At 45.0% G+C, this 21236-nt stretch overlaps 1 protein-coding gene across 1 annotated transcript; it reads right to left on the bottom strand.

The window, feature by feature from the left end:
• Nucleotides 1-5842: 5842 nt before the first annotated feature.
• LOC108416340 (sperm flagellar protein 2-like) lies at nucleotides 5843-15749 on the bottom strand. Its single transcript, XM_037531386.1, has 11 exons — nucleotides 15711-15749; nucleotides 12639-12744; nucleotides 12137-12275; nucleotides 11300-11529; nucleotides 10139-10245; nucleotides 9522-9704; nucleotides 9284-9376; nucleotides 8480-8650; nucleotides 8168-8341; nucleotides 6361-6483; nucleotides 5843-6103 (listed from the first exon to the last, which is right to left on the bottom strand). The coding sequence occupies exons 3-11, from the start codon at nucleotides 12178-12180 to the stop codon at nucleotides 6038-6040; spliced, it is 1191 nt and encodes a 396-aa protein (XP_037387283.1). The 5' UTR covers nucleotides 12181-12275; nucleotides 12639-12744; nucleotides 15711-15749; the 3' UTR covers nucleotides 5843-6037.
• Between the last annotated feature and the right edge of the window lie 5487 nt (nucleotides 15750-21236).

Raw genomic sequence — 21236 nt, 5'->3', positions numbered from 1 at the left:
GTACTGTCTCCAGATCTACTCCCTAGTGGTCTGTACTGTCTCCAGGTCTACTCTATTGGTCTGTATTGTCTCCAGATCTACTTCCTAGTGGTCTGTACTGTCTCCAGATCTACTCTGCTGGTCTGTACTGTCTCCAGATCTACTCTATTGGTCTGTACTGTCTCCAGATCTACACTCTATTGGTCTGTACTGTCTCCAGATCAACTCTGTTGGTCTGTACTGTCTCCAGATCAACTCTGCTGGTTTGTACTGTCTCCAGATCTACTCCCTATTGGTCTGTACTGTCTCCAGATCTACTTCCTATTGCTCTGTAATGTCTCCAGATCTACTCCATATTGGTCTCTACTGTCTCCAGATCTACTCCCTAATGGTCTGTACTGTCTACAGATCTACTCCCTAATGGTATGTACTGTCTCCAGATTTACACTCTATTGGTCTGTACTGTCTCCAGATCTACACTCTATTGGTCTGTACTGTCTCCAGATCTACTCTACTGGTCTGTACTGTCTCCAGATCTACACTCTATTGGTCTGTACTCTCTCCGGATCTACTCCCTAGTGGTCTGTACTGTCTCCAGATCTACACTCTATTGGTCTGTACTGTCTCCAGATCTACTCCCTAGTGGTCTGTACTGTCTCCAGGTCTACTCTATTGGTCTGTTCTGTCTCCAGATCTACTCCCTAGTGGTCTGTACTGTCTCCAGATCAACTCTGCTGGTTTGTACTGTCTCCAGATCTACTCTCTATTGGTCTGTACAATTTCCAGATCTACTCCCTATTGGTCTGTACTGTCTCCAGATCTACTTCCTATTGCTCTGTAATGTCTCCAGATCTACTCCATATTGGTCTCTACTGTCTCCAGATCTACTCCCTAATGGTCTGTACTGTCTCCAGATCTACTCCCTAATGGTATGTACTGTCTCCAGATCTACTCCCTAATGGTATGTACTGTCTCCAGATCTACACTCTATTGGTCTGTACTGTCTCCAGATCTACTCTACTGGTCTGTACTGTCTCCAGATCTACACTCTATTGGTCTGTTCTCTCTCCGGATCTACTCCCTAGTGGTCTGTACTGTCTCCAGATCTACACTCTATTGGTCTGTACTGTCTCCAGATCTACTCCCTAGTGGTCTGTACTGTCTCCAGGTCTACTCTATTGGTCTGTTCTGTCTCCAGATCTACTCCCTAGTGGTCTGTACTGTCTCCAGATCTACTCTATTGGTCTGTACTGTCTCCAGATCAACTCTGCTGGTTTGTACTGTCTCCAGATCTACTCTCTATTGGTCTGTACAATTTCCAGATCTACTCCCTATTGGTCTGTACTGTCTCCAGATCTACTTTCTATTGCTCTGTAATGTCTCCAGATCTACTCCATATTGGTCTCTACTGTCTCCAGATCTACTCCCTAATGGTCTGTACTGTCTCCAGATCTACTCCCTAATGGTCTGTACTGTCTCCAGATCTACACTCTATTGGTCTGTACTGTCTCCAGATCTACTCTACTGGTCTGTACTGTCTCCAGATCTACACTCTATTGGTCTGTACTCTCTCCATATCTACTCCCTAGTGGTCTGTACTGTCTCCAGATCTACACTCTATTGGTCTGTACTGTCTCCAGATCTACTCCCTAGTGGTCTGTACTGTCTCCAGGTCTACTCTATTGGTCTGTTCTGTCTCCAGATCTACTCCCTAGTGGTCTGTACTGTCTCCAGATCTACACTCTATTGGTCTGTACTGTCTCCAGATCAACTCTGCTGGTTTGTACTGTCTCCAGATCTACTCTCTATTGGTCTGTACTGTCTCCAGATCTACACTCTATTGGTCTGTACTGTCTCCAGATCAACTCTGCTGGTTTGTACTGTCTCCAGATCTACACTCTATTGGTCTGTACTGTCTCCAGATCAACTCTGCTGGTTTGTACTGTCTCCAGATCTACTCCCTATTGGTCTGTACTGTCTCCAGATCTACTTCCTATTGGTCTGTAGTGTCTCCAGATCTACTCCATATTGGTCTCTACTGTCTCCAGATCTACTCCCTATTGGTCTGTAATGTCTCCAGATCTACTCCATATTGGTCTGTAATGTCTCCAGATCTACTCCCTAATGGTCTGTACTGTCTCCAGATCTACACTCCATTGGTCTGTACTGTCTCCAGATCTACACTCTATTGGTCTGTACTGTCTCCAGATCTACTCCCTAGTGGTCTGTACTGTCTCCAGATCTACTCCCTAGTGGTCTGTACTGTCTCCAGATCTACACTCTATTGGTCTGTACTGTCTCCAGATCTACTCCCTAGTGGTCTGTACTTTCTCCAGGTCTACTCTATTGGTCTGTACTGTCTCCAGATCTACTCCCTAGTGGTCTGTACTGTCTCCAGATCTACTCTGCTGGTCTGTACTGTCTCTAGATCTACTCCCTATTGGTCTGTACTCTCAAATCACATCAAATCAAATCAAATTTATTTATATAGCGCTTTTTACAACTGATGTTGTCACAAAGCAGCTTTACAAAAATGGGAATCACAGCACAGAGAATCAGACAAAACACTGAACATAATATACGGAATATACAGAACCCCCGTGAGTGCTGAGGCAAGGAAAAACTCCCTCAGAGCTGGAGGAGGAAGAAACCTCGGGAGGACCAAGACTCACATCTAAAGGGGGGACCATCCTACCACTGGTCAGACAACTTATAGGTTAAACATTGAAAAGTCAATTTTTACATCCACGCAGTTCTAATATATTCAGGTGTGTATAATCAAATCATGTATAAATACATCATGTGTATGTACTGTCTCCACATCTACTCTGCTGGTCTGTACTTTCTCCAGATCTACTCCCTATTGGTCTGTACTGTCTCCAGATCTACTCTGCTGGTCTGTACTGTCTCCAGATCAACTCTGCTGGTCTGTACTGTCTCCAGATCAACTCTGCTGGTCTGTACTTTCTCCAGATCTACACTCTATTGGTCTGTACTGTCTCCATATCAACTCTGCTGGTCTGTACTGTCTCCAGATCTACTCTCTATTGGTCTGTACTGTCTCCAGATCTACTCCCTTTTGGTCTGTACTGTCTCCAGATCTACTCCCTTTTGGTCTGTACTGTCTCTAGATCTACACTCTATTGGTCTGTACTGTCTCCAGATCTACTCCCTAATGGTCTGTACTGTCTGCAGATCTACTCTACTTGTCTGTACTGTCTCCAGATCTACTCTACTGGTCTGTACTGTCTCCAGATCTACACTCTATTGGTCTGTACTGTCTCCGGATCTACTCCCTAGTGGTCTGTACTGTCTCCAGATCTACTCCCTTTTGGTCTGTACTGTCTCCAGATCTACTCTCTATTGACATTGCCTTTTAATTGCTATCCAATCCACAGCAAATACCTCACATCAGCATAGGTGCTGCCCAAGTGGAAAGCAGGCAAGTGTTTACTAGCCACACTGTCTCTAGCTCAGCTTCCTTATGCAGGAATATCATCTACTTTTCTTCCTTTATCCTTTTCTTTTCTAAATAGTTTTATAGCAGGTTAAATGTTGACAGCACAAACAGCAGATCTTTTAATTGCCAGACATAACAATCAGGTTATCACTGTTTTATTGCATTTTTCCTCAGATCTACACCCTATTGGTCTGCACTGCCTCCAGATCTGCATGCCATTGGGCATCTGTGGGCATCGCGAGAGGCCCACAGATGTGTGTGTGAGGGGGTGTGTGAGGAAGACTCCCCAGGCTGATTGGAATCCATATTCCCATTTAATCCAAAAACACAAAAACCAGTGTCAAAGTCAAACACAGTTGAAAGGTCAAAACACTAGAAAAATCCAAAACCAGCAAAAGCACCAAAGGGAGATCCAGAAGAGTCAAAGAGCACAGAAAAGGGTCGAGGCAATCCAAACCATCAACAATGAGGTAACAAGGCTCAGTATGCAGATAGACCTGCAGTACTTCAGGTGAAATGAGCTTCAGGTGAGGGGTCAGGGTGCAACGAGGGAGAATGTCAGTATTTGGGTGATGCTGACCTCTGGTGGCGAGGACGGGTATCACACCTGACAGGATGGCGTTCCTTTAGGCAGCATCCTGTAGAAATTCATTTATCAGAATTCCTTCAGTTCACAAACCTGAAGGTCATTAGAAAAAACAGTGACTGATTGAAGGGGTGTGACTGACCTGTGATAATGTTAACAGTGCAGAAGTTCATAAACAACGTATAATGTACATTTGTCCCTTAGATGCATAGAGCCAGTTCCTTTGTAAGCCACATTACAAATGTGGCACATTTGCTTTCAAATGTTTTGATTCTATTCAATAAGACAATTACTTACATGCTGAAGATGTAATATTATGAAGATGCTGGCTGTAATATTATGAAGACCTCAGGGGCTGAGGACATTCTGCTCACTGAGTTTGGTTGTTTGTTGGAGCAGCTGAAGCAGCGAGAGAGTCTCACTGACGCCGCAGTGCAGACGTTCTTAAGCCAGAAGTACAATAAAAGTGCTCACAGCTTCTCTGAGATGAAGACGGTGAAACTCCTAACGAAGGTGTCTGAGGTGTTTGATTGAACACAAATTTGACAAGGAGACACGGAAGCCTGTTCAACACTGTTACTGCTAAATTCGGCTATGAAGATCAGGGCGTGGGGAAGGAGCTGCAGGTGAAAGACCACGTTGTTGCCTACTGTCATGGAAAGGATGATGCAGGGAAGCTTCATTATGGGGAGGGTAAGTGGATGAGAGCAGTTAAAGCCCGTCCTGGAACAGGCAGCACGTTTCATCTCCAGTTCACTTGTTTTTGAATGAATCCTCTTCGTTTGCCTGGGACGCTGACAGGATTCTTCAAGTGAATTTACAGTCGGACTCTGACCCCTGACTCCTGGTCTTCTGTTTTCCCCATTTATTTATTTAGACGGTTTCACTGTTTCACGTTAATCACTCGTTTAAACTCTTTCTAGCTTTGATAAAGTCACCCAACACTATCAGTCTAAGCTGCTGTGTGGACTGGATCTACACTCTGTCCTCCATTAAATCAGGGGAAACGGGCCAGAGGACCGATAATGACCCGTGGAAATTACAGGACGGGGTACGTTTCCTGATGCTGATGTCACGGATAATGAATTTGATAGCGGATAGTGTTATTAAACAAGTGTATACCATTTTTCTTTGACTGTAATTCATTTATTTCATTACACTTTATCATAAAGATAATTTCAACATTAAACACAGTGATGAGGCTAATGTTGCCAGTTAAAACCAGATGAATAATCCGTGCTAACAGTAACAGCATTCATCTTACACTTTACAATACAGCAACTACAGCCCAGATCAGAACGCAGGAAAGATTGTGTATTTAGATTTTATATAGATTTCTATTTTAGATTACAGGAATGTAGAGTACAGACAGTATTCGTGTATAAAGATCAGTACTACCTGCATGTTCAGTATTTGGCTTTACTTTACTGTGTCTTTATTAGTACAAGCTAGAACCAGTTTAGAAACTTCAGATCCTGCTGGAACAGCTCCAGCTCCAGCTAGAATACTGACTAAAGAGAAAAAACACAAGAGCTGCACTTCTGAAATATAGAAATGACTGTAATAAACTATGAACGATTCAAATAAACAGAGCTTAGTGTTTTACTGAAGCTGTTCTCTTGTGTTGTTTTTGGCTCTCAGAATATGTTTTATGTTGTGTATAGAAGGTAAAATATGCTGGAATAAGCACTTTCAGTATCCACCACAAACCAGCAGAGAGGAATAACAGCAGAACTGTATATTCAACTACTGATATTCTTTGGTAGAACATCTTACATCAGCACAGACTATCACTAAAGATGACTTTAAGAAAAGGGAACAGTTGATTCATGTTTAATAACATATTTAAGTAACATTACAGAGAGCGTGACATTGGTAAATTGTATCATTAATTCTCTGTAATTTGTGTGTAATTCATGTTTTTGTTTAGTGTGTGAGCTACTGTGTTTGTGATGAATGGATTTGGAATTCCTTTCTTTATCCTGAAGCTCTGTGTTCATGTGAATGTGAGTCTATGATGTGGTGAAGCTTGAAGGTTCTCCGTCACTCTTCGGGACGTGTAGAACTCTGTGAATGTCCTGCAGGAAAACAGCAGCAACACAAACCTTTTACAAAAATATTCAAATCAAAACACCAAAATTCAGATGCCTTATTCCAAAAAGTAAACAATACTCAAACTCATTCTGCTGCATCACACCACAAAACGCTTCACTCTAAAAGAACTTACAATTATTATTAATGTAGCATAAAAACAGTTAACTCATTTTTCATTCATTTTTATGTAAGAACTGTGGTTGTGTCTCACTTTCAAGAGTCTGCGTGTTACAACACTCACTGCTAGCAGATACTGTGAAGAGCCTTCCATCAGATCTTGCAGGAAAGGATGCTGGGATAGCATTGAGAATGGAATCTTTTCTCCTGCATCAAAGCCCAGCTCCTTAAAGACCTTCACCAGATCCTAAACACAAATCAGCCACTTAAAGACCTTCGCCACATCCCAAAGACACTGAAGCATCAGCTACAGTCGGTTCAGGCAGAATGCTGTCGGCTACAGTCGGTTCAGGCAGAATGCTGTCGGCTACAGTCGGTTCAGGCAGAATGCTGTCGGCTACAGTCGGTTCAGACTGAATGTTGTGAGCTTCAGTCGGTTCAGACAGAATGCTGTGGGCTACAGTCGGTTCAGGCAGAATGTTGTGAGCTACAGTCGGTTCAGACAGAATGTTGTGGGCTACAGTCGGTCCAGACAGAATGTTGTGGGCTACAGTCGGTTCAGGCAGAATGTTGTGGGCTACAGTCGGTTCAGGCAGAATGCTGTGGGCTACAGTCGGTTCAGGCAGAATGCTGTGGGCTACAGTCGGTTCAAACTGAATGTTGTGGGCTACAGTCGGTTCAGACTGAATGTTGTGAGCTACAGTCGGTTCAGACTGAATGTTGTGAGCTACAGTCGGTTCAGACTGAATGCTGTGGGCTACAGTCGGTTCAGACTGAATGCTGTGGGCTACAGTCGGTTCAGACTGAATGCTGTGGGCTACAGTCGGTTCAGACTGAATGTTGTGGGCTACAGTCGGTTCAGACTGAATGCTGTGGGCTACAGTCGGTTCAGACTGAATGCTGTGGGCTACAGTCGGTTCAGACTGAATGCTGTGGGCTACAGTCGGTTCAGACTGAATGCTGTGGGCTACAGTCGGTTCAGACTGAATGCTGTGGGCTACAGTCGGTTCAGACTGAATGCTGTGGGCTACAGTCGGTTCAGACTGAATGCTGTGAGCTACAGTCGGTTCAGACTGAATGCTGTGAGCTACAGTCGGTTCAGACTGAATGCTGTGGGCTACAGTCGGTTCAGACTGAATGCTGTGGGCTACAGTCGGTTCAGACTGAATGCTGTGGGCTACAGTCGGTTCAGACAGAATGCTGTGGGCTACAGTCGGTTCAGACTGAATGTTGTGGGCTACAGTCGGTTCAGACAGAATGCTGTGGGCTACAGTCGGTTCAGACTGAATGTTGTGGGCTACAGTCGGTTCAGACAGAATGCTGTGGGCTACAGTCGGTTCAGACTGAATGTTGTGGGCTACAGTCGGTTCAGACTGAATGTTGTGAGCTACAGTCGGTTCAGACTGAATGTTGTGGGCTACAGTCGGTTCAGACTGAATGTTGTGGGCTACAGTCGGTTCAGACAGAATGTTGTGAGCTACAGTCGGTTCAGACAGAATGCTGTGAGCTACAGTCGGTTCAGACAGAATGCTGTGAGCTACAGTCGGTTCAGACAGAATGCTGTGGGCTACAGTCGGTTCAGACTGAATGCTGTGGGCTACAGTCGGTTCAGACTGAATGCTGTGAGCTACCGTCGGTTCAGACTGAATGCTGTGAGCTACCGTCGGTTCAGACTGAATGTTATGGGCTACAGTCGGTTCAGGCAGAATGCTGTGAGCTACAGTCGGTTCAGACTGAATGTTGTGAGCTACAGTCGGTTCAGACTGAACGTTGTGAGCTACAGTCGGTTCAGACTGAATGCTGTGGGCTACAGTCGGTTCAGACCGAACGTCGTGGGGCTACAGTCGGTTCAGACTGAATTTTTTGGGCTCAAGTCAGGTTGTAATGGTAACCTTTGGGTCAGTGAGTATAGCTGGATTATGAATGTGTACCTGCTGTAACTCCTCTCTGCTGTTAGACTCTATGCGGTGATGTGATGTCACTCGTTTTCCTCCGTGGCTCAGAGCTCTGAAAATCTCCTCCACTGTCACGCCATCATCTTTATGCACAGACTCGTCCTCTTCCTCAGCTTCACACTCCTCAGCACCATCCATGTAGGGCAGTGACTACAGAAACAGAGGCTGATCACTGCTGGGTGGTTTGGAGTCGTTAGCTGAGCTATAACTAGTGGTGTTGGTTAATGTGTAGAGGTTTAGTGATGCTGTTATTTATTAGTGGTTAACATCTGATTAAATGTAGGGTACCTGCAGCAGGGGGCTGGGGTGTCTGTACTGATGTTTGTGCTGGGTCACTATGCTGAGGGCTCTGGTGAAGCCCTGTGCTGGATCAGGATGGCAGCAGAAGTACAGCAGCATGGTCAGATAGTCCAGAACAGCCGTGGACGAAGCAGCGTCCGCAAACAGCGCAAAGAAAAACTGCCCACGCGCAAAACACATAAATAAAACACGTAGAGGTAAAAGAGGTCAGTTACACTTTACAGGAACCCAGCTCTCAACAAAATCAACAAATCTGTGCTTTATCTTTACTTGACATTTCTCCATGAACCCAACAGGCCATTGTTTATTAAAAATATGTCAAAACTACAAAGGCAAAAACAGGCACTGAATACTTGAATGATTAAAAATCATTTTTAATAAAACCGCATTGTTTTATATTAAACAGACTACACTAGCTGCACAAATCTGTTAAACCTCTTTAAATGCCCCCAGTGTACAGTAGGTTTGTTGGGAAGGGGGTGGGAACACACATGATGTTGCAGTGCATGCTGGGAACTGTAGTACAGGGATAATAGTAACAGAAATCATCATATGAGTTTATGTCAAGTAATATCATGTTATCATTACAGCTGATTGACATTACACATGCCATAATGACCCTGTCTGAACCCGACTAGCCGGACAAATCATCAGACCATCTCCCATGACCTGTTCACATGGTGGTCATGCCACTGAGTGTTCCTGAGATTTCTCCTCAACAATTCCTCCATGAGTATTACCACCACGAGTAAGACTATCATAACATATCTGCACACACAGACTATGCAGTACCTCCTTGAGATTGGCCAGCCGGTCGTATGGCAGAGGTTCAGTGGGATCTTCGGGAACAGGAACATCTGTCTGGCTGGAAAACCACAACTCAACCTGCGCAACCACACACAATTCCCAATTACACACAACTCCCACTGACCCACTCACCCTGCCGATCACAGCAGCGCTTAACACCACGTTACAGGCTATTCCTAGAGGTCCTCCGGTGTCTGATGCTGACCCCTCTGAGTGTTTGTACCTGTCGGTATTGCTCCAGTGTAAGGACTCCGCTGGCTGCGGTGTCTTCCTCTCGGAAGCGTGTGAGTGTTCTCAGCAGTTGGTTCTGAGAGGGTAAAGGCCACGGCTGAGCCGCACTCAGTAAAAACTGACGCCAGTCCACCACCTCACGGTCCTGAGACAGCACACACACCAGCTCCTGGACCTACACACACACACGCGCACACGCGCACGCACGCACGCACGCACACGCACGCACGCACACACACACACCACATCATGAAACACCACTGACACACTGATATCTGTAAACATGGACTAAAGCGCAGACGAAATTCCAGGTTTCAGGAAGGCAAAATATGAATGTTCCATTCCACCTTAAATGCGTGCAGCAGTTACACTGTGGCCATTTAAGGTGGAACAGATGCTTCAATAAGAAGCTGCTGAACAGGAAGTCACCTCCACTTGCATGTTTGAGAGAGGGATGAGTTAACACTGTTAGCACCATGCTAATTGGTGGGCTATAAGCTTCCATTACCTGTTAGCTCCAGTGCTAAACGTCAGACACCTGATCAATTTGGAGTAAGGGGGATTGTGGTGGGGTGATGTTTTTCGCAGTGGTATGGTGCGCGAGGTCACCTGTGAGTCTGTGAGGTTCATCCAGGCTTCAGGCAGAGCATCAGAGCCCATAGTGAGTGAGGTCAGCTCCTGCAGAACCTTACAGAGCTCGGTACTGGACACCTGACCTACGCAGAGCAAGAACACAGATTAAAGTCGTACGGCTGAACGGTTTGGGGAAAGTGTCTAATTACGATTGTTCGCACTGATTTAAACTGTGATTATTTTAATTGGCCTTCTTCTTCTTCTTTTCACTAAGAAGATCAGAATATCCACCTTTTCTGGTTTGAGGCTCAACGCCTGAAAGAAGTTTACCGGACAGCCAGAAAGTTGTGGTTGTGATGTCACAACACACAGAGGTTTGGTTGCCTGTGAGTGATCTAACTCTACAGGCAGGACAGTGTTAGTGTGTTAAATCTGATCTCAGGTGATTAAAGAAATAATGAATAAAACCTTTTCACTGACACGCCCATCACTGCAGGAAAAGTGGGGACAAAGTATTTACATCCAAATTTCATCGAAAGTTCAGACATTAAGAGCCTTTAAAAAACACGATGTGTTAACATTTAAATAAATAAACAAAGAAAACGGTTAAATGGTTTTAATTACAGATCATATAAATATAAACACATATATAAAGTTATGTAATTTTTCCTGTATTAATTGTAAGGCTGGCTTTACTGTAAATATGTAAATATGCAAATTTAACTGTAAATATGCAAATTTAGTTTGGAGTGATGCTAAACTGACTACACTCTCAGCAAAATGAAGGATTTAAATATTGTTCATCTTCTAGATGATGAGTCTTCATATTTTCAGGTAAAGTGGTGCATGAGTTTTACTTTACGTCACGTCTTAGGGGGGCAGTCGTGGGCTGGAGGTCAGGGAACCGGAAGGTCGCTGGTTCGATACCCAGAGCCGACAGTCCATGACTGAAGTGCCCTTGAGCAAGACGCCTAACCCCCAACTGCTCCCCGGGCGCTGTGGATAGGGCTGCCCACCGCTCCGGGCAAGTGTTCTCACTGCCCCCTAGTGTATGTGGGTGTTTCACTGCACGGACGGGTTAAATGCGGAGGTCTAATTCCACAGTGTGCAGAACACAGAGACAAATGGTTCTCAAGATTAGAGAACCGTTAGATTGCTGTAACGTAAATGTGCTCAATGTTAGGAGCTTCTCCAGACCTGTGGGGGCGATCTTGTGCAGCTGGGCACGCAGACCGTGCAGCTGCAGGATGGAGAGAGTCCTGTGATTGGTCCGTTCCAGCGGTGGTGGGCGGGGCGGAGTGGGCGTAGTGGGTAACACCCGCGTCTCTCCGTCTATGAAGAAGTCGGTGCAGTCCAGCACCAGCTGGTGAGGGATCTTCAGACTGTTCTCAATGTGGTGCTGAACCACCCCCGACAACTGCTGTATACTGCACACACACACACACACACACGCCCTCTGAGCCTCGATTCCTCTCCTGAGATCTAAAGCCGTGGTTTAACCGTCACGGTGGAGACGTGACCCCCTGTGTCCAGCTGAGTATTAATGAACTGTATTGATGTGTTTATACTGAAGGCGTCTGAAGATCAAAGTCATTGTTTATGTGTAATAATAAATGTGTAGTGATGTTCGCTGCTCCTCTAGTTGGCGTAAAGAGCAGTATATGGAGTAAAATTGGGATTAAAGGGGTTTTGAGGTTGTTTTATGGGTTTCAGGACCAAAACTACCTCAACACTCCCACCGTACCAACTGGGCTGATCCCAAAAATGGATAAACATTAAGCTTTTAGTGGTCATCAAACAAAAAGGGAGAGTTTTACAGTGTAGCTCAGTGTGAACGTTCAGACAGTCGTCTACAGGAAGACGAGTCAGTAACGATCCGCTCAGCACTGACGGCGCCACAGCGGAGAAACTGCAGAGCTGGTTAGAGTTTACTGGCAGACCAAGACCAGGGTTTAAATCTGGACTCTGACCAGCCGGAACCAGCAGTAAACAGCATTTTTCTCTGTGTCCTCATCTCCATCTGTGTTTTCTGACCTGTCCATCTCGGAGGTGAAGCGTTGGTCCAGCCACTCCTGCATGTCTGTGTGGGTCTGTTCTGCTCTGTGCTGGACGCTGTGGACGACGGACAAAGCGTGAAGCTTCACCAGCTCCAAACGCTGCCTCGCCGCACCCTCTACACACACACACAGAGCAATGCTGACATATATGTGTGTACTTTTTAAAAAATATAGATAAATCCAAATAGATAAGTGCATCTATATTTATATGGTACTAACAGTATCTTAGTGTCTATCTATATATTACACATATAGAATATCTGTTATTGTTACATATACATATTTGCATATATACGCACCATAAATGGTCATATTATTATTACAAATAGCTACTTGCATGTTGTAGCGGTCACACAAACACACCTTATTAATATTCCCCATAACCTGAAAACTCCAGCTCCACTGACATTAAGTAAGCCTGTATTATGAGGTGAGCTCCTGTAAAGCGCCTGAGGACGCATGTGTGTGTCTGTCAGTACCTTCATGCTGCAGTGCTCTGCTGTACTCCTGTCTGATTCTGCTCCTCACTGCTCTCCCCTGCACCTCCTCCGGGCTCTCCTCTATCAGAGGGGGAGGGGTGGGCTCCTGGGTCAGGGACAGTGGCGGATGCTGGTCTTTCAAGGAGGGGAAGCTCAATTTCAGACTACATCATAAAATGTGTCGGTTTATTTATGCGTAAATTCTACCCTCCATTCCTTTTCAAGAAAATGATCTGTGACCCTGTCGTACCAACAAGGTGTCTATTCCAGGGACTTGACTAGTGTCCTCTCAATGGCCAGCAGAGCTAGGCAGCTTAAACGGCCCTGGCCCATGGTGTTGCGGGTGTAAGACTTGAGCCGCTTTAAACAGGAGAAGCTCCTCTCTACACCTGCAGATGTAGCTCCAACCGTTGCCACTAATGACAGTTTGTACACCTGAAGCATTGCACTGTCCAACTCCATGTCTTTCAGAAACAGCAAGAAATCACACAGCTTTCCCCTGTTGCCCTGCAAGTCCTGGTTTGAATATAGTACTTGAAGTTCAGACCTCAGTCTCCCTGAATCAAAGAACTGGCCAAAACTTTTCAGGACACTCTGAAATGCCTCCTCTGGAAACACTTGTCTCATCTCATCAAATTTCCCTGGATTGACCAATTCCAAGAAGCACAGACTTTCCAAATTTGCAAAACGCCGAGGTAGCTGCTCTGTGAGATTGTCTAGGATGGCCATGTACAGATTTCCGTAGCGCTCCTTGGGATCCTGTAGTTGTGACAGATGACGTTTTCTCATGGGATTAGTTTGTGGGTCTGATGTGAGATCTGCTGCTTTGGCATAAACAGCTTGGAAAGCCCCCTCCGACCTCTTCTCTTTGACAAAAGCAAGAAGAGACTCAATTCTTTTCTTGCAGTACAGAACATCCATAGCTCTCTGCTGGACAATGTCAAACACCACATCAGTCTCAGAGAAGATTTGTTCATATGTGTACAACATGAACACAAACTCAAAATCCTCCAGTTCATCAGAAGGCCTTTGGCACAGTCTAATGTGTCATCATCCATGGACTCATCTGTAATGATCATCTCAAAGGTTTGCAGGAGGGCATCATAATTGTTTGCCACAGTGCTCACTATCCGTGATGTGAAATTCCATCGAGTAGGAGCATTTCTGGGCAACCTTGAGCAGCGTGCAGACTCAAGAAAAGACATCCTCTCTGTGGATTTTGAGAAAAATGTGGGAAACCCAGAGAGTGGTGCAAAAAATATTCTGCTCTCAGAAAAGCATTTAGCCCCCTGAGACAGAACCAGATTCAGACATTGCACTGGGGGCTATTGCTTTAACTTTGACCTGCAAACCATTGAGAGCTGAAGCCATGACAGCAGCCGCATCATAGGTTTCCCTGAAATTGTAGCCCTGCATGTTCTCATTCAAGACTTCAAAAACAGACTGAGCATCTCTTCCCCCAGAAACATCAAAAGATCCGACAAAGCGCTCCTTATTTTACCCGTCCTATCCACATAGTGAACAATGGCAGAGTTGAGCATGGCAAGCTATATCAGTTGTTTCATCCACCTGCCATGCAAAAAAGGGAGCAGCCTGGATTTCATCCTTGATCTCATCAGAAACCGTGGCTGAAAGAGCAGAGATCAAGTAATTTTGGATTTCATGGGACATGCCAGAAAACACAGCTGATGGCTGGAGGTGTGTGGCCAAGACAGAGTCACATTTAGCTAATGTTTCATTAAACTCCCTGTAATTCCCCTTGTTGGATGTGTGACCGGTCTCCGACACCCCCTTACACGCAATAGACTAGACTACACCACCCCAATTTACTGGGCAGGGGATCCCACGCTTAGGCACTCAGCTAAATGAGTAAAACAAGCTGTCACAATTGAACAAGGTTTATTTAGTGGGACAATTAAGCAACAAGAATAATAAAAACAACTGCCAGCGCTGGGTCAGAGTAGCAAACGAGTGGGTACCGTAAAATATGTTTGCCGGTGGTTAGCCTCAGTCAACATAGATCAATAATGCCATGACTTCAATGGTGGAATCTATACAATAGTTTAACACTTAATAGCCATCATCAAATAAAAATAAACAAAACAAAATAACAAATAAATGTGTTCAAAGAAAACCACACACCCCACACAAAGTAATTACCAAGGAATAATGTCAAATCCAGTGCTACAAATTCACAATCTCTAAATGAAAATAATAATACAAAACATAATAATCAATATACAAAACTCCAATTTCGTCTAAGTGTATCTATAAAAAGATCGACAACGCCACCAGGGCATAGAAAGAACCACAGCACATTCACAAAAGACACTAATTCCACCACATTCACTTGTACATATATAAAACACACACTCTTGCTACTATTTGGCAGTGAAGTATAATATTAAATAGTATAAAAAGTATCCAAACGTTTAATCCGGCAGATCAGTGCTAATCAATTATTTCAGAAGACATTTAAAACAAAACAGTGGGGAAAAGAGTGGCCTGCAGTTCACCAGGCCTTGGTCCTCTGAGTAATATCCACTCTGCCTTATACCGGAGCTGAAGGAACGTACTAACGGCTTCTGCTTCCCAAGCTCACACAGTGCAGTCACTGCTGCTCCACACGGTTTAGAGTTGGCTGGAAACCCTCTCTCTCGTCTGGCTGGGAACCCTCTCTCTCGCTAGGCTGGGAACCCTCTCTCTCGCTAGGCTGGGAACCCTCTCTCTCGCTAGGCTGGGAACCCTCTCTCTCGTCTGGCTGGGAACCCTCTCTCTCGTCTGGCTGGGAACCCTCTCTCTCGCTAGGCTGGGAACCCTCTCTCTCGCTAGGCTGGGAACCCTCTCTCTCGCTAGGCTGGGAACCCTCTCTCTCGTCTGGCTGGGAACCCTCTCTCTCGTCTGGCTGGGAACCCTCTCTCTCGTCTGGCTGGGAACCCTCTCTCTCGTCTGGCTGGGAACCACACGTTAAACCAATGCTGGAGTGCGAGGGCTGCACCCTATTAAAATACATTGCTTTAGGTCCAAAACTGCCATTTAAACAGAAATGAGACCAAACGGAGACCTACCGACCTCAATTCCTCCAGCAGCAGCGTGCACTCCAAACCTACATGCTCCCCGTAAACCCAAACAGAAGTGCAGTAACAATTAATTACCGGGACTTTATTGAGCTCACCTGGCGTCCTGTGACGCCTCAGAGTAACAAGAGCACTAAAAATAAATTGATATAACTACTGGGAATGTAATTATTAATTTGTTACCCAAAATAATAAGAAAAATATATATATTTATATTTATATGCACACACACACACACACACACACACACACACATCTAAAAATATCAAAACGGAAGTGTAAGAATTTTAAATTAATCTATGGCTTGCACCCACCTCTCAATTCCAGCAGAGGGCAGCCTAAGCTCCTTACCAGCAGCCCTACCACAGATGAATCAATGAGGCGGTTTAAGAAAGCTCTGATTTGTTTAACTGCTTCATTATGTTTTGCCACTTGAATGCGAGCGCCTTCATTGACTGCATGCTCGACCCCGACTCTGCCCAGGCAACTTAACCTTGCACATGCACTCACATGTTCATTGCTTTTTTCATGCCTTTTGTATGGCCTGTCAAAGTTGGACAGATCCCCAAAACCCACTTTTGACCAGACAACACATCCCTGAGATGGTTTCATCAAGAGGCCAACAGCACATTTTATTTGTTACAGCACTTCCAGTCACTTTGTCTTACCAGGACAGCTGAAAGGACCTGTTACTTTCCCCAGATTAATCCGAGGAGTTGATCTGCCCTGCTGTTTAACCTTTAACCTGCTGTTTAACCCCAAGTTCTTCTTCGTAAGGAAGACTATCAAACGGCTTCGCCAAAATCCGGTCCACAACATTCAAACTGTCTGCCATCATGTGCAGCTCGCTAACTCGCTAGCTGGGACTGGCGCGAGGCTGGTGTGAAGTGTGAGCCTGTGAGTGCTTTGTGACGGTGGAGGGGCTCAGGAGCACCCGCTGGACAGAAAGAGTGATAGAGGTCAGAAAGAGTGATAGAAGTCACAAAGAGTGATAGAAGTCACAAAGAGTGATAGAAGTCACAAAGAGTGATAGAGCTCAGAAAAAGTGATAGAGCTCAGAAAAGGTGATAGAGCTCAAAAAGAGTGATAGAAGTCACAAAGAGTGATAGAGCTCAGAAAGAGTGATAGAGCTCAGAAAGAGTGATAGAAGTCACAAAGAGTGATAGAGCTCAGAAAGAGTGATAGAGCTCAGAAAGAGTGATAGAAGTCACAAAGAGTGATAGAGCTCAGAAAGAGTGATAGAGCTCAGAAAAAGTGATAGAGCTCAGAAAGAGTGATAGAAGTCACAAAGAGTGATAGAAGTCACAAAGAGTGATAGAGCTCAGAAAGAGTGATAGAAGTCACAAAGAGTGATAGAGCTCAGAAAGAGTGATAGAGCTCAGAAAAAGTGATAGAGCTCAGAAAGAGTGATAGAAGTCACAAAGAGTGATAGAAGTCACAAAGAGTGATAGAGCTCAGAAAGAGTGATAGAAGTCAGAAAGAGTGATAGAGCTCAGAAAGAGTGATAGAGCTCAGAAAGAGTGATAGAAGTCACAAAGAGTGATAGAGCTCAGAAAGAGTGATAGAGCTCAGAAAGAGTGATAGAAGTCACAAAGAGTGATAGAGCTCAGAAAGAGTGATAGAGCTCAGAAAAAGTGATAGAGCTCAGAAAGAGTGATAGAAGTCACAAAGAGTGATAGAGCTCAGAAAGAGTGATAGAAGTCACAAAGAGTGATAGAGCTCAGAAAGAGTGATAGAGCGCAGAAAGAGTGATAGAAGTCACAAAGAGTGATAGAGCTCAGAAAGAGTGATAGAGCTCAGAAAGAGTGATAGAAGTCACAAAGAGTGATAGAGCTCAGAAAGAGTGATAGAGGTCAGAAAGAGTGATAGAAGTCAGAAAGAGTGATAGAGCTCAGAAAGAGTGATCGAAGTCACAAAGAGTGATAGAGCTCAGTCTCCAAACACAAGCAGCTACAAAACCACCAGAAACAGAAGCTCGATGTGTCGCTCGTCGTTTTTAACTAAGAAAACGCTGCTAAGAGGATGAGGAAAGTTTCCGGTTCATTAAACGCTCCTCGGATGTTTACACCAAAAGATCGCTGATTCGCTCATTTAGCTGTCAATCAAAAAGGGATTCAGCCTCAGACAGATCATCCAATCACCATGCAGAAGCTGAGCGTCCGGGCCAGCCGAGGCCAGCCCACTGCCCCATAGACCCCCAGAGACGCTGAGCGTCCGATGGGCGGGACAAAGCCCAGCATTTATCCAATGACTCGTCTCGTTTCGCTGCACTCTCCGCTTCGCCGTTGAGCTCTGTAGACGCTGAGCGTCCACCCTGTTTAGAGCGCTGTGAAGCTGCGGGGACGAGTGAGAGGAAAGCCGCGTCGTCACCAGCGATAAGAAGCTGATTCTGAACGAAAGCTGAGCGAGTTGTAGCGCAGATTTAGTCCATGACATCTACACACAACAGTGAATATCTGATCACTTAGTTTAGACATTTTAGGGGAAGCTGAGCTTCCCTTGCAGTCTTAGAGCAATCGCCACTGGTTGAAATGCATGTGATGGGAAAAGATATGAAGTTTTGGTAGATTCAGGTGCTGCACTTTCAGTAATTAGAAGAAAGCATTTACATCCTCACCTGAGTGGACAAATGGTCACCACTTTGGGAGTGGGGGACATGCTGTTTTAGAACCTGTATCTCAGCCAGTTCAGTGTGAATTTGCAGGGAAGAAATTTCAACATAAGTTTTTAGTATCAGAAGTTTACCCTGTAAATCTCCTTGCCAGGGATTTGATGCGCAAACTCAACTGTTCATTACACAGCAGTAGTAAGGGGTTAACTTTGGAAGTGGATGAAGAAATGGCATTTCAGATGGTTAGATACAATTCTACTTCTGTATGCATATGAGCGGAAACTGAAGGGTGGGGTGGATGAAATGAGGAAGTTCCTCGCAGCTCAAGCACTTCCCCATTCTTATGGCTCCAGATGAGCCGCACTGCCTGTCACATGTCTGAGAGGGCCCAGATGAGTCCTATGAGAGCAAATTTCTCGGGCAAGCGCCAAAGGGGGAAAGGTTATCCACCAGCCACATGTATTGGGATAAAACATGGATGGGGCAACTGTAGAAATGAATCCAAGTCAAAACGAATTGTACAATGTGTTTCATGCCCGTCCCCACATTTCTTTGGGAAAGGCGAGGGAAACTGAACCATGGAAAGATTTAGGGCCATGGATTCTAAAACAAGCATGCAGTGACCCTTGGCATCCCAAGAGTATAACCCGGTTTTGCAATCCCGAAGCATACCACTTTGTACAACATTAAGCCCCTCCTCCCAACGGAGGAGGACGATGAGCTGCATGATTGCATGGCCCTGGTGGATGAGGTTTGCTCACTGAGACAGGACCTAAAAGAGGAACCCTTGCCGAATGCTGACCTGTTAGCCGTTGCACCAGCCCACCATACACTTACACAGACGCAAACATTAGCCGCTGTATACTAAAAACCACAATACCCATTTAGCCCCCACTACATACCTGCATACAGACACCACCCTGGAGAGGTCAAAGCACAGGAGCATTATAAGGTAGCAGAGCCACAAATGGCTATGATAATTCAATGCTGTTTCCAATAGCTCCTCGCTAATACACCAGAAGTGCTGGAGAAGGGGGAGACTGCATAAACTGGCACACCAGCACCCATCAAATGACCATCAGCCCCAGCCAAGTCAAACTCCAAGCAGGAGGAAGTTGTCCATGCACAAGTTGCCACTGTGCTTATATGCTAAAGATAATGGCTAATTGTGTGCCTCTCACTACAGTGGCTGGCAGGGCTTAGAAGCCACTCACCACCAGCCAAAGGCTCTGCTGGTTACAATGACATTTTGGAATCAGGCGCATTGCCCACCTCATACTCAGCACAAGCAGCTGAACTTGTGGCCCTGACGAGAGCCTGTGAATTGGCAAAAGGGAAATCAGTTACTGTCTACACTGACAGTAGGTATGCGTGGGTGTAGTTCATGATTTTGGGATGACATGGAAACATAGGAAATTCCTCACAAGTGCAGGAAAACATGTCATACACTTTAAACTGATTGCAGACCTATTAAAAGCATTTCCTACAGGGAAGCAAGACGCGAAAGCGGTTGCTAAAGCTTTACTAATGGAAATTATTCCCAGGTGGGGCCTGCCCAAATGCATTTCAGGTGACAATGGTACTCCATTTGTACATCAGGCCCTGAACCAAATGTCTACGGCACTGGGCATAGACATGAGAAAGCATTGCAGCTACCACCCAGCCAGTGCTGGAGTGGTGGATTGGCCAAAATGACACAGAGCACAGGTTTAATCTGGCCAAAGGTTCTCCCCCTGGTCATGTGGCAAGCCAGAACCACACCACAAAAACGGACAGGGTGCAATGCATTTGAAATTGTTTTTGGCCGGGCCTCAAGCACAGGTATGGGTCCAGCCACGATGATGGACTCAGTGACAGCGGAACACTCATTTATTCAGTATTGCATGAATTTGCACATCTCCACTCCACTCTGTCTAAGCAGGAAAAAGCAGTGTTACCAGGACCAGCTGCAGAGGTGTCAAGTAACGAAGTACAAATACTTCGTTACCTTACTTAAGTAGAAATTTTGGTTATTTATACTTTACTGGAGTAATTATTTTTAGATGATTTTTTACTTCTACTCCTTACATTTTAAAAAAAGCCTCGTTACTGCCATTTCATTTCGACTTGTTTTCATTCCGGCGTGTCATCGTTTAAAAAAAACCCTATCCTGACTAATCGCGCCATCCGGATAGAGTGAATTTGATTGTGGTTGGATGAGAAGTATAAACATATAATATTCCGACACCCTATTGGTTTGTACGTGATCCATCGCACCTGCACAGGTCACGTCACACTCCAGCGAGGACGTAGCAGACGTACGTAGCTTAGTATAAAGATGTCCGTGGCAGAGACTCAAGAGAATTTGAGCGAAGTGTCCCAACTAAGCACTAGCGAGGAGGTTGGTAGCCAGGAAGACCAACCAACCCTTGTACATCCCTGGCCGTACCTGGAAGAATTTTTCGAAATGGTTGGATGCAAAAACAACTCCTTTTCGAATGCGCTGCAAGCTCTGCGCACCCAAGTACCACGAGCTAATGGCTTTCAAAAACTCGCCGTCTAATTTGAAAAAACATATTGAGGTAAGCTGAAAGTTTCTTATCAGTCGATTATTGACAAAATATTGTAGTAACCTAGTGACGTTAGTAAGTTTGGTAAGTTTGCTATTTTTGCTATAGCTAGATTCATGCCAACACATGCTATAGTTGCTTGCTAGCAGTAGGCTATAATTCAACATTGCAAGTTCGTTTGTTGGGCTCTTTGTGAGATTTGAAATTCAACTTCAGCCAAATGTTATCTGAGCTTATATTATTGCTATTTACAATATTTGTAAGTTAATTGTGCAAAGCTATAGTCTACAGCTGGTTGATAAAGCATGTACTAAGGATAGGTATGATCCTGTCTGTGTATGAGAGTGCGTGCGCCTGTTTG

The sequence above is a fragment of the Pygocentrus nattereri genome, chromosome 20, assembly GCF_015220715.1.
Source record: "Pygocentrus nattereri isolate fPygNat1 chromosome 20, fPygNat1.pri, whole genome shotgun sequence".
Taxonomy (NCBI): Eukaryota; Metazoa; Chordata; class Actinopteri; order Characiformes; family Serrasalmidae; genus Pygocentrus; species Pygocentrus nattereri.
This window is presented reverse-complemented; position numbering and strand designations above follow the sequence as displayed.

What these genes read in the sequence shown, in the direction of transcription:
- LOC108416340 (XM_037531386.1), bottom strand. Translation starts at nt 12,180, where the DNA reads ATGCAGGAGTGGCTGGACCAACGCTTCACCTCCGAGATGGACAG. An exon ending in TTCACCTCCGAGATGGACAG is followed by an intron (nt 11,530 to 12,136) that starts GTCAGAAAACAC and finishes GTGTGTGTGCAG; the next exon opens with TATACAGCAGTTGTCGGGGG. An exon ending in CTTCACAGTATCTGCTAGCA is followed by an intron (nt 6,104 to 6,360) that starts GTGAGTGTTGTA and finishes GTTTTCCTGCAG; the next exon opens with GACATTCACAGAGTTCTACA.